The sequence below is a fragment of the Vanessa tameamea genome, chromosome 24 (assembly GCF_037043105.1).
Source record: "Vanessa tameamea isolate UH-Manoa-2023 chromosome 24, ilVanTame1 primary haplotype, whole genome shotgun sequence".
Lineage (NCBI taxonomy): Eukaryota > Metazoa > Arthropoda > Insecta > Lepidoptera > Nymphalidae > Vanessa > Vanessa tameamea.
The window spans coordinates 3,199,873-3,214,594 of NC_087332.1; the positions used below are offsets into that span (position 1 = coordinate 3,199,873).

At 30.8% G+C, this 14,722-nt stretch overlaps 1 protein-coding gene across 1 annotated transcript; it reads left to right on the forward strand.

Annotated features, from left to right (window-relative positions):
• The first annotated feature begins 555 nt into the window (after positions 1-555).
• On the forward strand, positions 556-13,328 carry LOC113398071 (uncharacterized). Its single transcript, XM_026636647.2, has 4 exons — positions 556-679; positions 3,071-3,517; positions 9,326-9,501; positions 13,128-13,328. Exons 2-4 carry the CDS (start codon positions 3,082-3,084, stop codon positions 13,326-13,328), a joined length of 813 nt encoding a protein of 270 aa, XP_026492432.1. The 5' UTR covers positions 556-679; positions 3,071-3,081.
• The last annotated feature ends 1,394 nt before the right edge of the window (positions 13,329-14,722 follow it).

Consider the following 14,722-nt stretch of genomic DNA (forward strand, 5'->3'; position numbering starts at 1 on the left):
AGCTTTGGCAATATAAATAAGGTTTATAATTCCTACCGCGCCAAAGTTTATTGGCGGTGGTGATTATTTACCGCCCTTTGTCTGACCTCCTGTCTGAGAAAAAAGGTTACTTTTTTTTCTAAAAGCAAATCCCTGAGATTTACCCATTTCGTTTATTTTCACGAGTCCCATACATTTTATTTTTATCTTAATTTTTATATCAAAATATTATGTACGATAGTTTAAGGGTTATTTTTATATCACTATTGTTTATAATATTATATTATTTTTTAATGAACAATATACTAATAAAAGGCCTCAAGTCAACCAGAAAATTGAATATTGAATAAGAACTTATTTGTTTATTTAAATCATAATTAATTTAAATTCCTCAAAATCAATTCATTTTAAAATATTTCTTCGTCTCTAGCTGGAAATGTGAATAGAAAACCTATACTCGTTTCACGTCTAATAACGAATTGCATATAATTATATTATTGGCAAAATAAAACTAGGGAAAGCCACGTGCTCTCAACTACTTTCCGAAATGATCCGGATCGTATTATGTTCCACCAGCTGATTACAACTTATTTAAATAGCAGCATTTCTGCAGTCTTGACATTGAGTATCGATCTGTGCTTGTGACAACATCAAGTATCTTAAAAAGTGAGTGATTTTGAAGTGCTACGTTTAAATCAACGTAAGCGTATACTTATATTCATGTTATTGTTTAAAATCGTGTATTTTGTTTTGTATATTTTGAATTAGATAAAATAAATATTATATTTATTTATCAGTTCGCTGTGCAGGCACACCGTCTTCACCGCGCGCCCATTTTAAATCCTCTTTTCCCGCGCTTTTGCGACCTGTGTCACTCTAGATGACAGATACATAAATACACAGATTATATATATTTATATAAAATATAAATCTAATACTAATTAATATGTTATTAAAGATCCGTGTACACTACACATACTATACATTAAAAAGTAGATAAAACAGATGAGATGGCCCCGTGGCTAGAACCCGAAGATTGTGGGTTCAAATCCGGACAAGCTCCAAGCGCTTAATTAGTCTTTACAATTCATTTTGTGGTCAGGGTTGAAGGAAAACATAGTGTTCTCTGACAAATTCGTGGTGGAATTAGCTCCAAATTTTTTTCAAGCTGGAAAGAGTTTTTTGCCCATCGGTGGGACATTTCCTTAGTGGTAGAGCTCGTGCAAGCCCGTCAGGGTAAGCCACTCACCATATATTGGTTTGAACTACAGACACAAGGGACATAACATCTTAGTTCCCAAGGTTGGTTTTGTTGTTGATTGGTCTGGACAGTAGTTTACCATCAGGCGATCCATTTGCCTGTCCCGTTACCAAAGCTATAAAAGAGACTATTGATGCAATTAAAATTCATTAATTTTATATCAATACGAGCAAAAAATAATAAATAAAAATTTTGTTGGCTTGCAAATATAAAGAACACTTACTTAATTCCTTGTTACGAATTTCGATCAAAGTTCATGAAGCGTTGTACAACAAACAATTTTACTTTGAATAATTACGGTCTTCAAAATTTTTAAATACGACCTTAATTGATTTGTAAACAGAACTATACAAAGCGCTGTCTATTGACCTCAGATACTTTTTAAGCTTAGATTATTTCTTTGTCTAGATAGTCTGTCATAGCTGAGAACGAGAAAAATAAAAGTTCGCCTGTTTCTTTTAGTTCTTTTGCAGTACGACACTGTATCTTGATATATAATTAATCTATGATTATATATAATTTATATAATATAATATATAATTTTTATCTAATTCGCTCAACATATAATAGTAAATTTAATAAACTACTATTTCATTCGCCTCTTGTAATGTACTGTTCATAATAAATTTAGTTGTTACGTTCTTAATTTGAAATAAAATCTATAAATGATTTATGTTAGAGGCCAGTAATATTAAAATCAAATCTTTTTATTAATAAAACACATTATCGAGGTAAACTTTTAAACTAAAAAAAATATTACTAACATTATCTAAAACGGGATATTTACCATGTTTTTTATTTTTATTTGGTGGAGCTCGATATTTCGACATTATCTACGAATGTCTTGTTCACGTTGTACACAGTCTCGTGAACAAGACATTCGTAGATAATGTCGAAATATCGAGCTCCACCAAATAAAAATAAAAAACATGGTAAATATCCCGTTTTAGATAATGTTAGTAATAAAAATAACCATGTTAATTTAAAATCTTATATAAAAAAAATATATTGAAAAGTAAATACTTTATTAAACGACTTCAAATGTTGAATAAGCCTTAGGGAGTCGTATTTACGCATAACACAACAAATACATACATTTGCTGACTCACTTATAACATTATGTACAAAGGACTGTTTGAATAATACATTATAAAAATGGATAAGGAAATTTAATCCTTAAATACAAATGTCTTAAGGAATAACTTTGATTGATAACGTCATAGTGGTGAAATAGTATTTATGCTAGTAACTTTTCGAATTTATAAAAAAAAGGAAATTATTTAATTTCAAAGTATATACACAAAATACGTATAATTCGTTTTAACAAAAACAAATTAACGAAATATTTTCTCATATATCATACGATGTGCACGCCCTCTGTTGATCGTTGACGGTGCTTTTATATTTATTTAGGCTAACAACTTCTATATGTAACTATGTAACAAAAATTTCAAAATTTCAACTTTTGATAAGCGATGCTTAACGCATTATTTATTCAAGCCCTCGATACCGTGAGATCGTGTTAAATCTATATAAAATTTTGTTTATTCGTCTTCCTCTTGTACATGGAATGGGCTGTACATACTATTTGATAAAGTTAGATTTACTTTTAACAATTCTGTAAAATGACGTATCAAAAGTCCTCGTAGAAGCCTACTTGAATAAAGTATATTTTGATTTTGATATAACATGATACATTTATTTTAGTAACGTTTAAAGCTTCAGCTAGTCTAAAGCGTTTATTATTTGTTTATTGTGTTTTCTTTTATGATAAATTTTATCAATAACCGTCAACTTAATAAGATTTAACCACAAATTTCTTTGTTACAGAGCAATTCAACATGATAACATTACAATCAACTATTATTTTAACTCTCGTCCTTCTGATGCAAAAATCTCAATGTTCCGAAGACAGATACATACGATACGTGAAAGATGCCTGCTTCATCAAAGGCGAAGCGTTTTCATGTGTCAAATACAAAGCATTGAAACTCGCTAAGAAAACCTTTTTCGGAGACTTAAATAGTAATGAAACTATAAGAGCGAATGCAATGATTAGTTTCGTACCGTTAGATGAAGAAACTATTAAGAATCTGACTGTTAATGATGATGTTGATCTAGTAGCTAATGAACCGAGGAGTTTCTTGTCGGAGTGGACTGAAATAGCTAAATATTTTATGAGTTTAGTCAAAGAGTTCTTTAAGATGAAAGGATTAAGAGTCAATTTGCCGGAAGGTGCGAGAACTATTGAAGAACAAGACGTTGACGACGGTGATGGTGAGTATTTTTTTTATACTTTTATTGATATTATAATAAAGGTGAGGATCAATTTTGATGAACCAAAAACCTCATCTCGTCCATTTTTTGTGGTCAAGATAAGAAATGGCTGAACACAAAATTCTTGACTGCTACTTAAAATCGAGTGCGTAGTTGGTCTAGTGGCTAAACCCTAAAGCCTCTGATTCCGAGGAACGGGGTCGAATACCGGTTTGGGTAAATAATTTTTTTTTAGTTTATCTACCGAAAAAATTCTCATTAGCAGCCCGGAATCAAAGCGTTTGAAATATGTATACTCCCATGTCTCAAATCTCGTAAAGCCTTGCGCCTGAACTCTTTCCGGTTGTATTTTCCATCCCATTGGAAAAGACACAGTTTTATATTTCCTACATAGTTAATAGGCAAGTCTTCCATGAGAGAAAGTCGACTGGATTACATTAAAATTATTTAACAATTGATACATCAAAAATGGACTCGTTAAATAACATTGTTTGACATTCGCTCCTCAGCCTTGGCTCCTATTAATTCAATCAAGAGTTGTTACTTTAAATTGTTTGATGACCGAAATGGTCATCAAACAATTTAAAGTAACAACTCATATTGCATATTGTTTGAAATTGTTTATATCAACTCAATCAAAAGTTAAAAGTCACTAACGCCTGTTGGTGTAGAATATAGAAATTCCTTATATTAGTGACTTGTACTTTCGTTTAAAGAAATAATAAATATGTTGTTTATGGAGATAATTTAGTAAGAAATGCGTTGCCGGCCTTTCAGGAAAGAGTACGCTCTTTTCTTGAAGGTTCCCAAGTCGTATCGGTTCGGCAAACCGTCGGCGAAAGCTGGTTCCACAGAGTGGTTGTGCGAGGCAGAAAATGTCTTAAAAATCGCGCTGTTGTGGATTTTCGGACATCTAGGTGGTGCGGGTGATATTTGGAATTTTGACGAGATGTCCGATGATCCGTCGTCAAGTGTTAGGTATAAAAAAGCAGCCTATGTTCTTCCTTTACGTTCAAGCTTGCTTCATATCCATAAAAATTATATCATAAAACGTTCAATGGTTCAGCCATTGAAGCGTACCAGACAGAGTTGCTTTCGCATTTATAATATTCAGATTCAACTCAGAAACTCTGTTCTTTTTTTGAACATATTTTTTTCTTCCAAGTTGATTCCCGGTTCATTTAAAAATGTTCATACATTGGCAAAAATTTAATAACATACCCCATTTCAGATATTCACTGTTCTATGACAGAAGTAGCGAGACGCTGCGTTACAGTTTGAATAATATCTCTATTATCTAGGGAACTAAAATAAGAAAGCTGAGTCATAATTTAAACAATATTTTTATAAAGACATAATATCTAGGTGAAATAGACCTTATGTATAAGTATTCTGTAAGAATAATCTCAAAACATCGCATAACATGATAGACCGGGAGATGATGACACAAAAAACTAGGTCATTTGTACCAGTATGGCGGTTCTTCAGGGGTATTTTCAGATAGTCGAAAAAAAAAGAAGTAGGCGGCAGCGTAATGCCATACTTCCCGGGTGTGACTTACAGCCCGCCATACCGACGCGAATACATTAATTTAAATAAAACAATTCAACCATTTGTACCGGGCTAATTTTTGCATAGCTAATCATCGTCGAGTAGCCATTCACGAAAATCACCTTGCTATACTTTTCCGACAGTTCCCAATGGCCGCCATACCACTGCAAAGGTTTTTTTTTCGCCAAACGATTTGTACCGCACTAAATGAAATGGTTAACCTGCCTACCTTACCTCCTAATCTAACCTAATAACTACTGTACCTACTTTATTCATTTTAGAGGGACTTTTATTGTAATGAGCCACAGATGACATCTTAGTTCGTATTGTTGGTAGCACATTGGTAGTGAAATGGTTAATGAAGTACAAATATCTATGGACAAAATGACTACTTACCACAAATTTGAAAAAAAAGTTCTTATAAAACGTATAAATTGTATTCTATTTTTTATTATTATATTGTTAACCTAATTTATACGTACTGAATATATATTTACTTTGAATTTAAAATTTAATTTTTCGTGAAATTATTTAAATAACAGTCACGTCAAATTTCACATTTTATTGGGTGAAGAATTTAATTAATAACTTTAACACTACATCAAACGCCGCTGTCTGAAGGTTGTACGCTTCTCAAGGACAGTTTTGTTGTCATGATTTAGGGCTATAATTAAAATTGATCAAAATATTCAGACAGTTTTATAGCTACGCCATAGAGGTTTGATTGCCACGAGGATTGCGAAAAACAACCTCTTTTGGTCACAGATTTTATATGTAAGAGATAAATTTCCAATACACGAAGTTCGGTTCGGCCAAATAGGCCTTTAACCAAAATTCTTACTTTTATTAACGTCGAAAGAACTCAGCCTTTTTACAATCGCGATTGAATTTTGTGTTTAAGAGTAAGTTATTTATATCTCGAAACATGTTCAATTGATACTGATCTGATTTAAATATCAACACGGCTCAATGGGTTCAAATTCTATTTACAAATTTTTCATCAATGAATCGAATTCGAGTTTAACATTAATCTTTTATTCAACTGTGACGGAAAATATGCCGAGGTAACATGCAACATGCATGTAAGTGTCAGGTGACATTCTGTCTCATGTCTATCTAACCCGAACAAGTACAGCGTAGTGCGATAAGGTTCTAAAGCCTTCTGTAAGTAATCAAACTCAGTTGTTGTTGCACCCTATTCTTCTCAATAGTGCCCAAAATTTTCTTTCTTTCTTTAATGTAGATTTATGTTGTACATTTCCTAAAAATATATCTTACTTAATCGTAAAGCTACTATTGCGCTGATACCGCAGATGGAAAAGGGTCTCTGGAGAGAATTTGCCTTCCATTTGATAACGCCTATCGCTAACTTTCATGATTCTAAATAATAATATATAAAAGATTTGGTATCTTCAAAACAAATCTATTACTTAGCCACTTAGAATTTACTATATTTATATAAATATATACTTTATATGTTTATATTTACGAGTATAATGTAGATAATAAAAAAAATATTCCTACTTTTCGTGTTCAACCGTAAAAATCATGCTTAATGACGTTTTGTTTTGTTTAATTTATCAATAGATTGGCGATCTGAACTACTTAAACCATATTATATTCGGAAAGTTTTGTACTGAATTAAATGTCTTTTTTTTTTCGTCCTCAATACAATTAAACGAGTGTATTTTTAAATACAATTGTTAAATAACGTAAATATATATAGATCTAATCCAGACTTAGGAATGGAACATCGCAAGATATAAATTACCTAATTTATTTATTCACAGGTCCACAAACAGAATACAATCAAACCATACATTAAAATTACGCACTTACACAATTTTGAGCTAGATTACATTCCTAAGCATGTGTGGCATTGAATTGCACCTGTGTGGGTGTAGCGTTACAAATCCATTGCTTAATAGCGTAATCGATCTCGTACCTAGTTCTTGTAATACACGTGTATCATCTTGACAATTTAGAAGTAATTGTATGAAATTAGTTAATACATTTTAATCGTTTGGACAAATAAATAAACATTGGAAATTGTATTTATGAAGACGTGTAATTATGGCTGTATTTAGCGCCTACGTTCACGACAAATTTTAAGAATTATATTTATATAGCTTTTATATTTTAAGTGTAATTCAATTAATAACAAAAAATATATATTTTTTTAATTCTCTAAAGTATTATGATAGTTGAATGTATGTAATGTTGGTGTAAAAAACAATTGATATTAGGAGTTTTAGTGAGATTGTTGATTCTACTATAGTATACACCCACTCATCGGATATTCCACCGCCAAACAGCAATACACAGTATTGCTGGGTTTCGGTTTGAAGAGTGAGTGAGCCAGTGCAACTACAGGCACAAGGGACATAACATCTTAGTTCCCGAGGTTGGTAGCGCATTGGTGATGTAAGGAATGGTTAATATTTCTTACAGCGCCATTGTCTATGGGCGGTAGTGACCACTTACTATCAGGTGGCCTATTTCCGTCCGCTTAACGATATCATAAAAATAAAAAATAAATAAAAAATTATGTTATGAGTTCTAATATATACTGTTTGTTTTTTATGAGTAAGTGATATAATAATATTTACATGATAATATCATAATTATACTGTTATTTATATTTGGTTAATAAATAAATAATTACTATTATTATAAATACTTCAAATTACCGACTCTAAATTATAAATAATTTAAACCAAATTATAATAGACATAATTACAAATTATCACAAAGTAAATAATTCAAATATACTTTATTAGTTGAATACTCTTACGAACATATTTGAATCATTTATTTACAAGATTTGATTAAATGTAAACGTACTTACATAAAGTAAATTATATTATACTAGTTGGCGACCACGGGTTCGCTCGTGTTTTAAGTGATGAATATAAAAAAGTAGCCTGCTCTTTTAACAGTACTACTATTGTAACAGACAGACATACTGATTGAAATCAAAAATATATCATATAATACTAAAAACAACAAATCAATGCTAAAATAAAATAATCCAATAAACTACACGATCACAGTTTAAAAATAAATAAGAACATGATAATTACAATTAAAATAAATACGGTATCCGAAATTGCACTTAAAATGCTGTGTCCGAAGTAATTAGGTTGTGACGCGGGATTTCGCGGAGATCAGAACGTGGTCGACACGGAACTAATCTTGTTGTTTAACAGTTGTTTATTTTTAGGTCAATAATGTTGTTTTTTTTTAAATCAATTTAATAATAGTTTGTAAACGAGTTTAGATGCAATGGGAAAAAACAGATCACCTCCTTATCGACAGTACAAATCCAGGCACCTATGTACCTATTTTTAATTTTTGTTTAAAAAATAGTTTGTTATTAGCGATAAAGGAAATCATCGTACGTATGATTCAGTCAGATAAAATTCATAAAATACTGTCTTGTCAGTTTCATTTTACGAAAAAAATATCTTTAATCTTTTATACACCGGATGAATTTAGTTTAAAGTCGACACCGTTTTTTGCTCGATATAATAAGAAAGAAAATAACATCCTTTAACGATACACTTTTACAAACCTATTTGAGTCCAAATATATATAATATGTATCCAGTATGCTTTATTATCGACGTGTGCGTGAGAATTAATTTAAGAATAAACAGAGGAGAAAAAAATACAAATTAAAGTATTTGTTGATGGCCTTATCACATTACGTTTAACATGTAGGTACACGCCTTCGTTAGTGGACGGATCTATAGGTATCTATAGGTAGACGTAAAAGATCATAGATTATAATTTACTGAAAATAGTGCATTTAATTTTAAGCTGTGTGTTATTATATACGATTCACAACCTTTCAACTGTTTACAATTTCGCTAGATCGATTATCTAACTAATAATTTAGAAATTTTCATCGACACAATATAAAATTATTTGTCACTCTGTTGACTCCATAACATTATACCGTGTACGTCCAGCGACTTGTTTTAAAATGAAAAGCACATATCTGCTTATATAATAAAATTATGTACTATAAATCAAAATCAAAATATACTGTATTCAAGTGGGCTCATACAAGCACTTTTGAATCGTCATTTTACAGAACCAAATTAAGTGAAGCTGCCACCAGTTCGGAATGTAAATTCTACCAACAACATTTCTTATATATACAAATATATTATGTATATCATCTATTCAACGAAATTTATTTTAAATCATATTTAAATGTGCATAAAAATGCATACAATCAAATAACTTCCAGGTCGTGGAAAGAAAAAGAAGTTAGCCATTATGATACCACTTCTAAACCTTCTGGCGACTCTCAAGACAAAAATGCTGCTGATTCCTATACTTCTGGGAGTGATGCTGATCAAGAAACTGTTACTGATAGCTGCACTGTTGCTGCCAAGCTTACTGAGCACATTAAAGGCTTGCAAGGTAAGAAACATATTTAACAATTTAAATTGGCGATAATTACGTTATTGAAGTCCTATACATTTTCTCAAAAAATTATTTCAACCTAGAAAATTAAAAAGGAAATAAGAAATCTACAATAATATATCTCATTGAAATTTTTCATTTCCTAATAATTTACGCAGACAGTCTTTCCTTTCAGTGTTTCTACACTAGTTAGACAGAAATTATTTAAAGGTTATTTAATTAATCACATAAGTTTGATTGTTCAACTACCAAGACTAAAAAATTGCCATCTACTTTAAGCCTACACATAGGAAAGATCTTTTGGGTATCTGACATAACCGTATGGACCGCTCGCATATAAAATCTACCGGCTAACTGCATTAGTACATATTGCTATGTTTGAAATTCAAACCCACATTTCCAGCTGACTGATTTTACCTATAACGGCTAAATTTGAGGCAGGAAAGCCACCTGTATCAGACGTAATACAATGATGTGTTCGCAACATAAAGCACTGTCTATTCACTTACTTCTATATTCTGATAAGCACACGAACAAACTTTCTAGGTCGATTAAACCATGGAGGCTCTCGACGAATATAGGTTACTTGTTTTAATATAAATTAGTACTATATCGGTGAGAAATAAAATCCCTATATAACATTGTTATAGTACATGGACTATTGCTACTGTCACCGTTACAAGAAATATATATATTTTTATTACAACAGCCAACTAGACTATAACAGTGTTATATAAGAATTTTAATTTGATATCGAATCTCTCGCTAGATAATCATAATAAAATATAGAAGATAATCTTCATCAAAAAACTTAAAGTAATTCATGTAAACCCAGTTAGAAGGTTGGCTATAATACATAATTATTATAGCAAGTAATTTCACTAAGGATAGCAATGTTAGAACCAATTGCGTCTATGCCAAAAGTAATTAGCTTTTTTGTGACAAGTAATAAGGATACAATTTCATATATCTTATTTCGTTTTTGTCCCGCGGGATACATTGAGGAAACTATGTGTCATTATTACGAGATATTTTAATGCTACTCGTTTAAATGTACCTACTCCACGAATGTTAATGCTTGAAGGTTGAAGTTAAAGTTTCGACACGGAACGTTCAAGAGATTGTGAATTTTAACAAGGGTACCTAATATTTCCGGTATAAAATTTATCTGGATAAAACTTTGGAAAATCCACAAGTATGCTTAGATAATTAATTATATATTATATAGTAGATAAAAGAAAAAAAGGGGATAAAGAATAGGTTACATAGCGCAAAATATGTAACTAGTATGTGTAATTGCCGTTATAATTCGTCCAGGCGACTCGTAAATGAATTTTGAGGCAAAGCAGGCGCCTTATATGATTGCATATACTTCAAAGGTAATTCGTCTGGAAATAAAATACATTGCGTTGACTAAAAACTCACTAAAAAAATAAAAAGTCGGTCTCGTATATAAAAAGGGACGGTGAGTACGTATGTATTTACTTAGTATGGTCGAGTAGTTTAAAATAGTGATCACATTAACTTAGCAAAAATAAAAATACTTGACAAATATTCAGTACTAAGATTTATTTTACTAAAGTGTAAGATTGATCTACAATGTATTTGCAATTGACCAATATTTATAAATCGAATAAGTAAAGCCACAACGGCTCTATAGATAAAAATCAAAGATAAACAGACAATAAAATCAGTACTCACAAACAATATTGTATAAAGAGAATTCTTGATACTAATAATTGATAATGATTTCATTGTTCATAAACATACGAATAAAATTCAACTTAATGTAGTACATACAATAGGAGAGTTTAAAACTTCGTTCAAAAGGGTCTCATATTCAAAGATTGTCGACAAAGTTTCAACAGTTCATAGAATTGAGGCAAGATAATATATAAGTTATTAAGAAGTTATAAAAGATTAAAGAAACTCAACTCGTTCATAGATAATCTTGGAATTTTCATTGAGTACTACTTATTTTGTTACATAATATGAATATAAACTGGACTTCAGAATGAAAATGCTCTTACTCTGAATTATATGGCAGAATATAGAACGTAACTATTCAAACTGGTAAACTTGGTAGGAGAGGTTGAGACCATAATTTTAACATAGTATTAAAGATAAAATATGAAGTAAAATTAAGTGCTAATATAAATTAACCCAATTTTAAGTGAATCCAAAATATTTGCTAATATCGTAAGGTTTAAATTATTGACCATTAAGTCAATAATATAAAATCCAGTTATTGTGATCAGGTACGGTCATGTGACTATCTTAAAAAGACAGTTGTGGATGAATAAAATTTTCAAAATGTCTTTTGTTTTCTCATCAAACAATCCAAAGGGCAACGACACACATAAGAGTTTTGGAAAGACTGAACTTAATAACGTAGATAAGTCTTGAGTTTGATTCTAGTTCATACAGTTTCTTATAGAACGCTCTTGGATTTAATAATAATTATCAACTTTACTAAGTTGATAACTGCTAAAACGTATCGATAGAAACTTGTCTGGTTCAATTAATGTAGGATAGATAAGTATAGACAATTACAAAAATAAAACGTGGAAACAGCTCAGCTTAAGCTGGTTTTTTTTCAACGTCTTGTACATCTCCTGCCGTAATAAAAAAAAAACAAAAAACATTCATTATCACGCAATATAACAAAAATAACAACATTGAAAAATGAACAAAAAGAAATTGAAAATCTTTACAATAATAAATAATAATAAATAAATAAATATTGGACAACATCACATACATTACTCTGATCCCAATGTAAGTAGCTAAAGCACTTGTGTTATGGAAAATCAGAAGTAACGACGGTACCACAAACACTCAGACCCAAGACAACATAGAAAACTAAACTCTTTCTACATCGACTCGGCCGGGAATCGAACCCGGGACCTCGGAGTGGCGTACCCATGAAAACCGGTGTACACACTACTCGACCACGGAGGTCGTCACAATAAATATTTGTTTCGTTAGTTTATAAGATATCATAATTTATTCGCGTAAAAAGAACAAAATTGGTGATTATATGGACAACATAATGTTATATCCTTATACGAATGTTATTCCAAATGGAAAGCAAAAAATATATAATAAGAATGTAATGATTGTCTGTCTATGAGATGTAAATATCAATACAGGTTCTATAGACAACCACTTTGTAGAAATCAATAGACTATGCCTGAATAACTTATCTAAAACACTTGATAAAACACGGCTTTTACAGATAAGATTGAAGTAGCATTTTCAACATTAAAATACTGAAGCTTTAAGTGACATTGATAATGGTATGGAAATAATACTTGAAGGGTTTCTGTTTTGTCCACGATAAGTTTTTTATAATTATCATTTATTTCACCATGATCATATTCAAAACTTAATTAAATATATTGGGAACAAAATTATAAATACAAATCACGACCTATCAAATGCTGGTAAAAAAGCTAATAACCTTATTCTACGAACAGTTTGGACGATAAAATGAATCTTTAGCAGAATTTAGGAACTAGATGATTATTATGTTAGGATATCTCTATGGTGTAAAATTTTAAGAATGTCTTTGTGTATCTTACTTGATGTCTTTCCTGTATCAAAATTTAATTTAATTTCAGCATCATCATCCAATGACACACTATTCTTACTTCGGCGGTGACTCTTCCTCCGACTTCAACTCAGACTACGGTAGCAGTTACGCCTACTCATCTGGTGGAGGTTATGGCAAGGACTGGCCTTCGAACCGAGCTTACACATTACCTAAACATAGACCTACGTCATCGCCGGTATACATAACTGCTCCTGGAGCGTCACTTTAAGATGATAGTAATATTTTACTAATGATTTAATTTAATATTTATTCATATTCATAAGAATTTAATTTTAAGGCTCTTTCATTTTGGCGTGTAATAATATTATTTATTAAATATATAATAAGTTCATAATTGAGACTGGCGATGTTGATTCTGAAAATAAACTCGACCCAATTTCGATGGACATATATCAGAATATTTTATTATGTTAATATTTTATATCACATGAAATAGCAGTAATCGATAACTTATTAGGGATTTGCAACTGGTTGCAACGCTAACGATCTGAATAATAGATTAACTTAATCAAATGTACGCAACGAGCCTCGTTTATTAGGATTTATTATAAAACAACGCTTTATTAGTAGGTATTTTGTATTAGTGTATTTCACTAGTTAACGGTAATGTTATACGACGTTTTTCTTTTAAGAATTTACGTTATTATTTTCAAATTATTCTTAAATAGAATAAATTTGACTCAGCTATTAAGAATAGCATATTTTGAAATCAGAATACAACACTATCGTTCTACCTCGCTCGCCAAACGTCATACAATTTTTTAGTGTGCGTATACATATTGGCCAACTTTTGTTCAAATGTTGGCCACAATTTTTCAACGCTATCTCGGCTTTGACATATAAATATTCAAAGTTATGCTTGTAGTCTTTAGTTGTCTGGCTCAAAGTCTCGTATTTATTATTTATCGATTGGAAGCAATTTATTTTTTTGATATTAATCTTATTATTTTTTCTTGCAATGCATTTATCTTATTAAAACTTTGTTGAAAAGATGAAATATAAGGACACCAACCATAGCCTATTCCAATATTATATTGTACATTACTAATAGATCTTGATAAATTTATATATTTTTCTATAATACGACTCGATTCCACTTAAGCACTTACATCCATTTTAATTTTACTTCCGAAATTCCCACATCAGCTTCGTCGATCGTGAAAACGTCATTTTTCGCAGATCTATACTCAAGCTCTCGCCCAATGAGATATTACGTCAGTTCGATGGCAAATTTATTTAATTTGACTTTTGGTCCCTTGAGGTTGTAATGGCTATATGTAAAACAATCCTAATGTGTGGATTTTGTTTTTTTAATATTACATGAGTCATCAAATTTATAAGCTACTACAAATGATAAATCAAATCAAATCAAATAAAAATCTAATTTATTCAAGTAGGCTTTTACAATCACTTTTGAATCGTCATTTAACAAACTATTTAAAGTAAAGCTACCACCGGTTCGGAATGTAGATTCTACCGAGAAGAACCGGCAAAAAACTCAGTAGTTACTCTTTTTCAACATCTAAATATACAGTCATGTTAGTTAAATACAATTATACATGTATGTATGTTATGTCTCCTGCCTGGACGTCAACAATCATT

Excerpts from the sequence above, each read along its gene's own strand:
- LOC113398071 (XM_026636647.2), top strand. The coding sequence starts at position 3,082 with ATGATAACATTACAATCAACTATTATTTTAACTCTCGTCCTTCTGATG. Across the intron at positions 3,518-9,325 it reads AGACGTTGACGACGGTGATG|GTCGTGGAAAGAAAAAGAAG; the intron begins GTGAGTATTTTT and ends AATAACTTCCAG. Across the intron at positions 9,502-13,127 it reads GCACATTAAAGGCTTGCAAG|CATCATCATCCAATGACACA; the intron begins GTAAGAAACATA and ends ATTTAATTTCAG.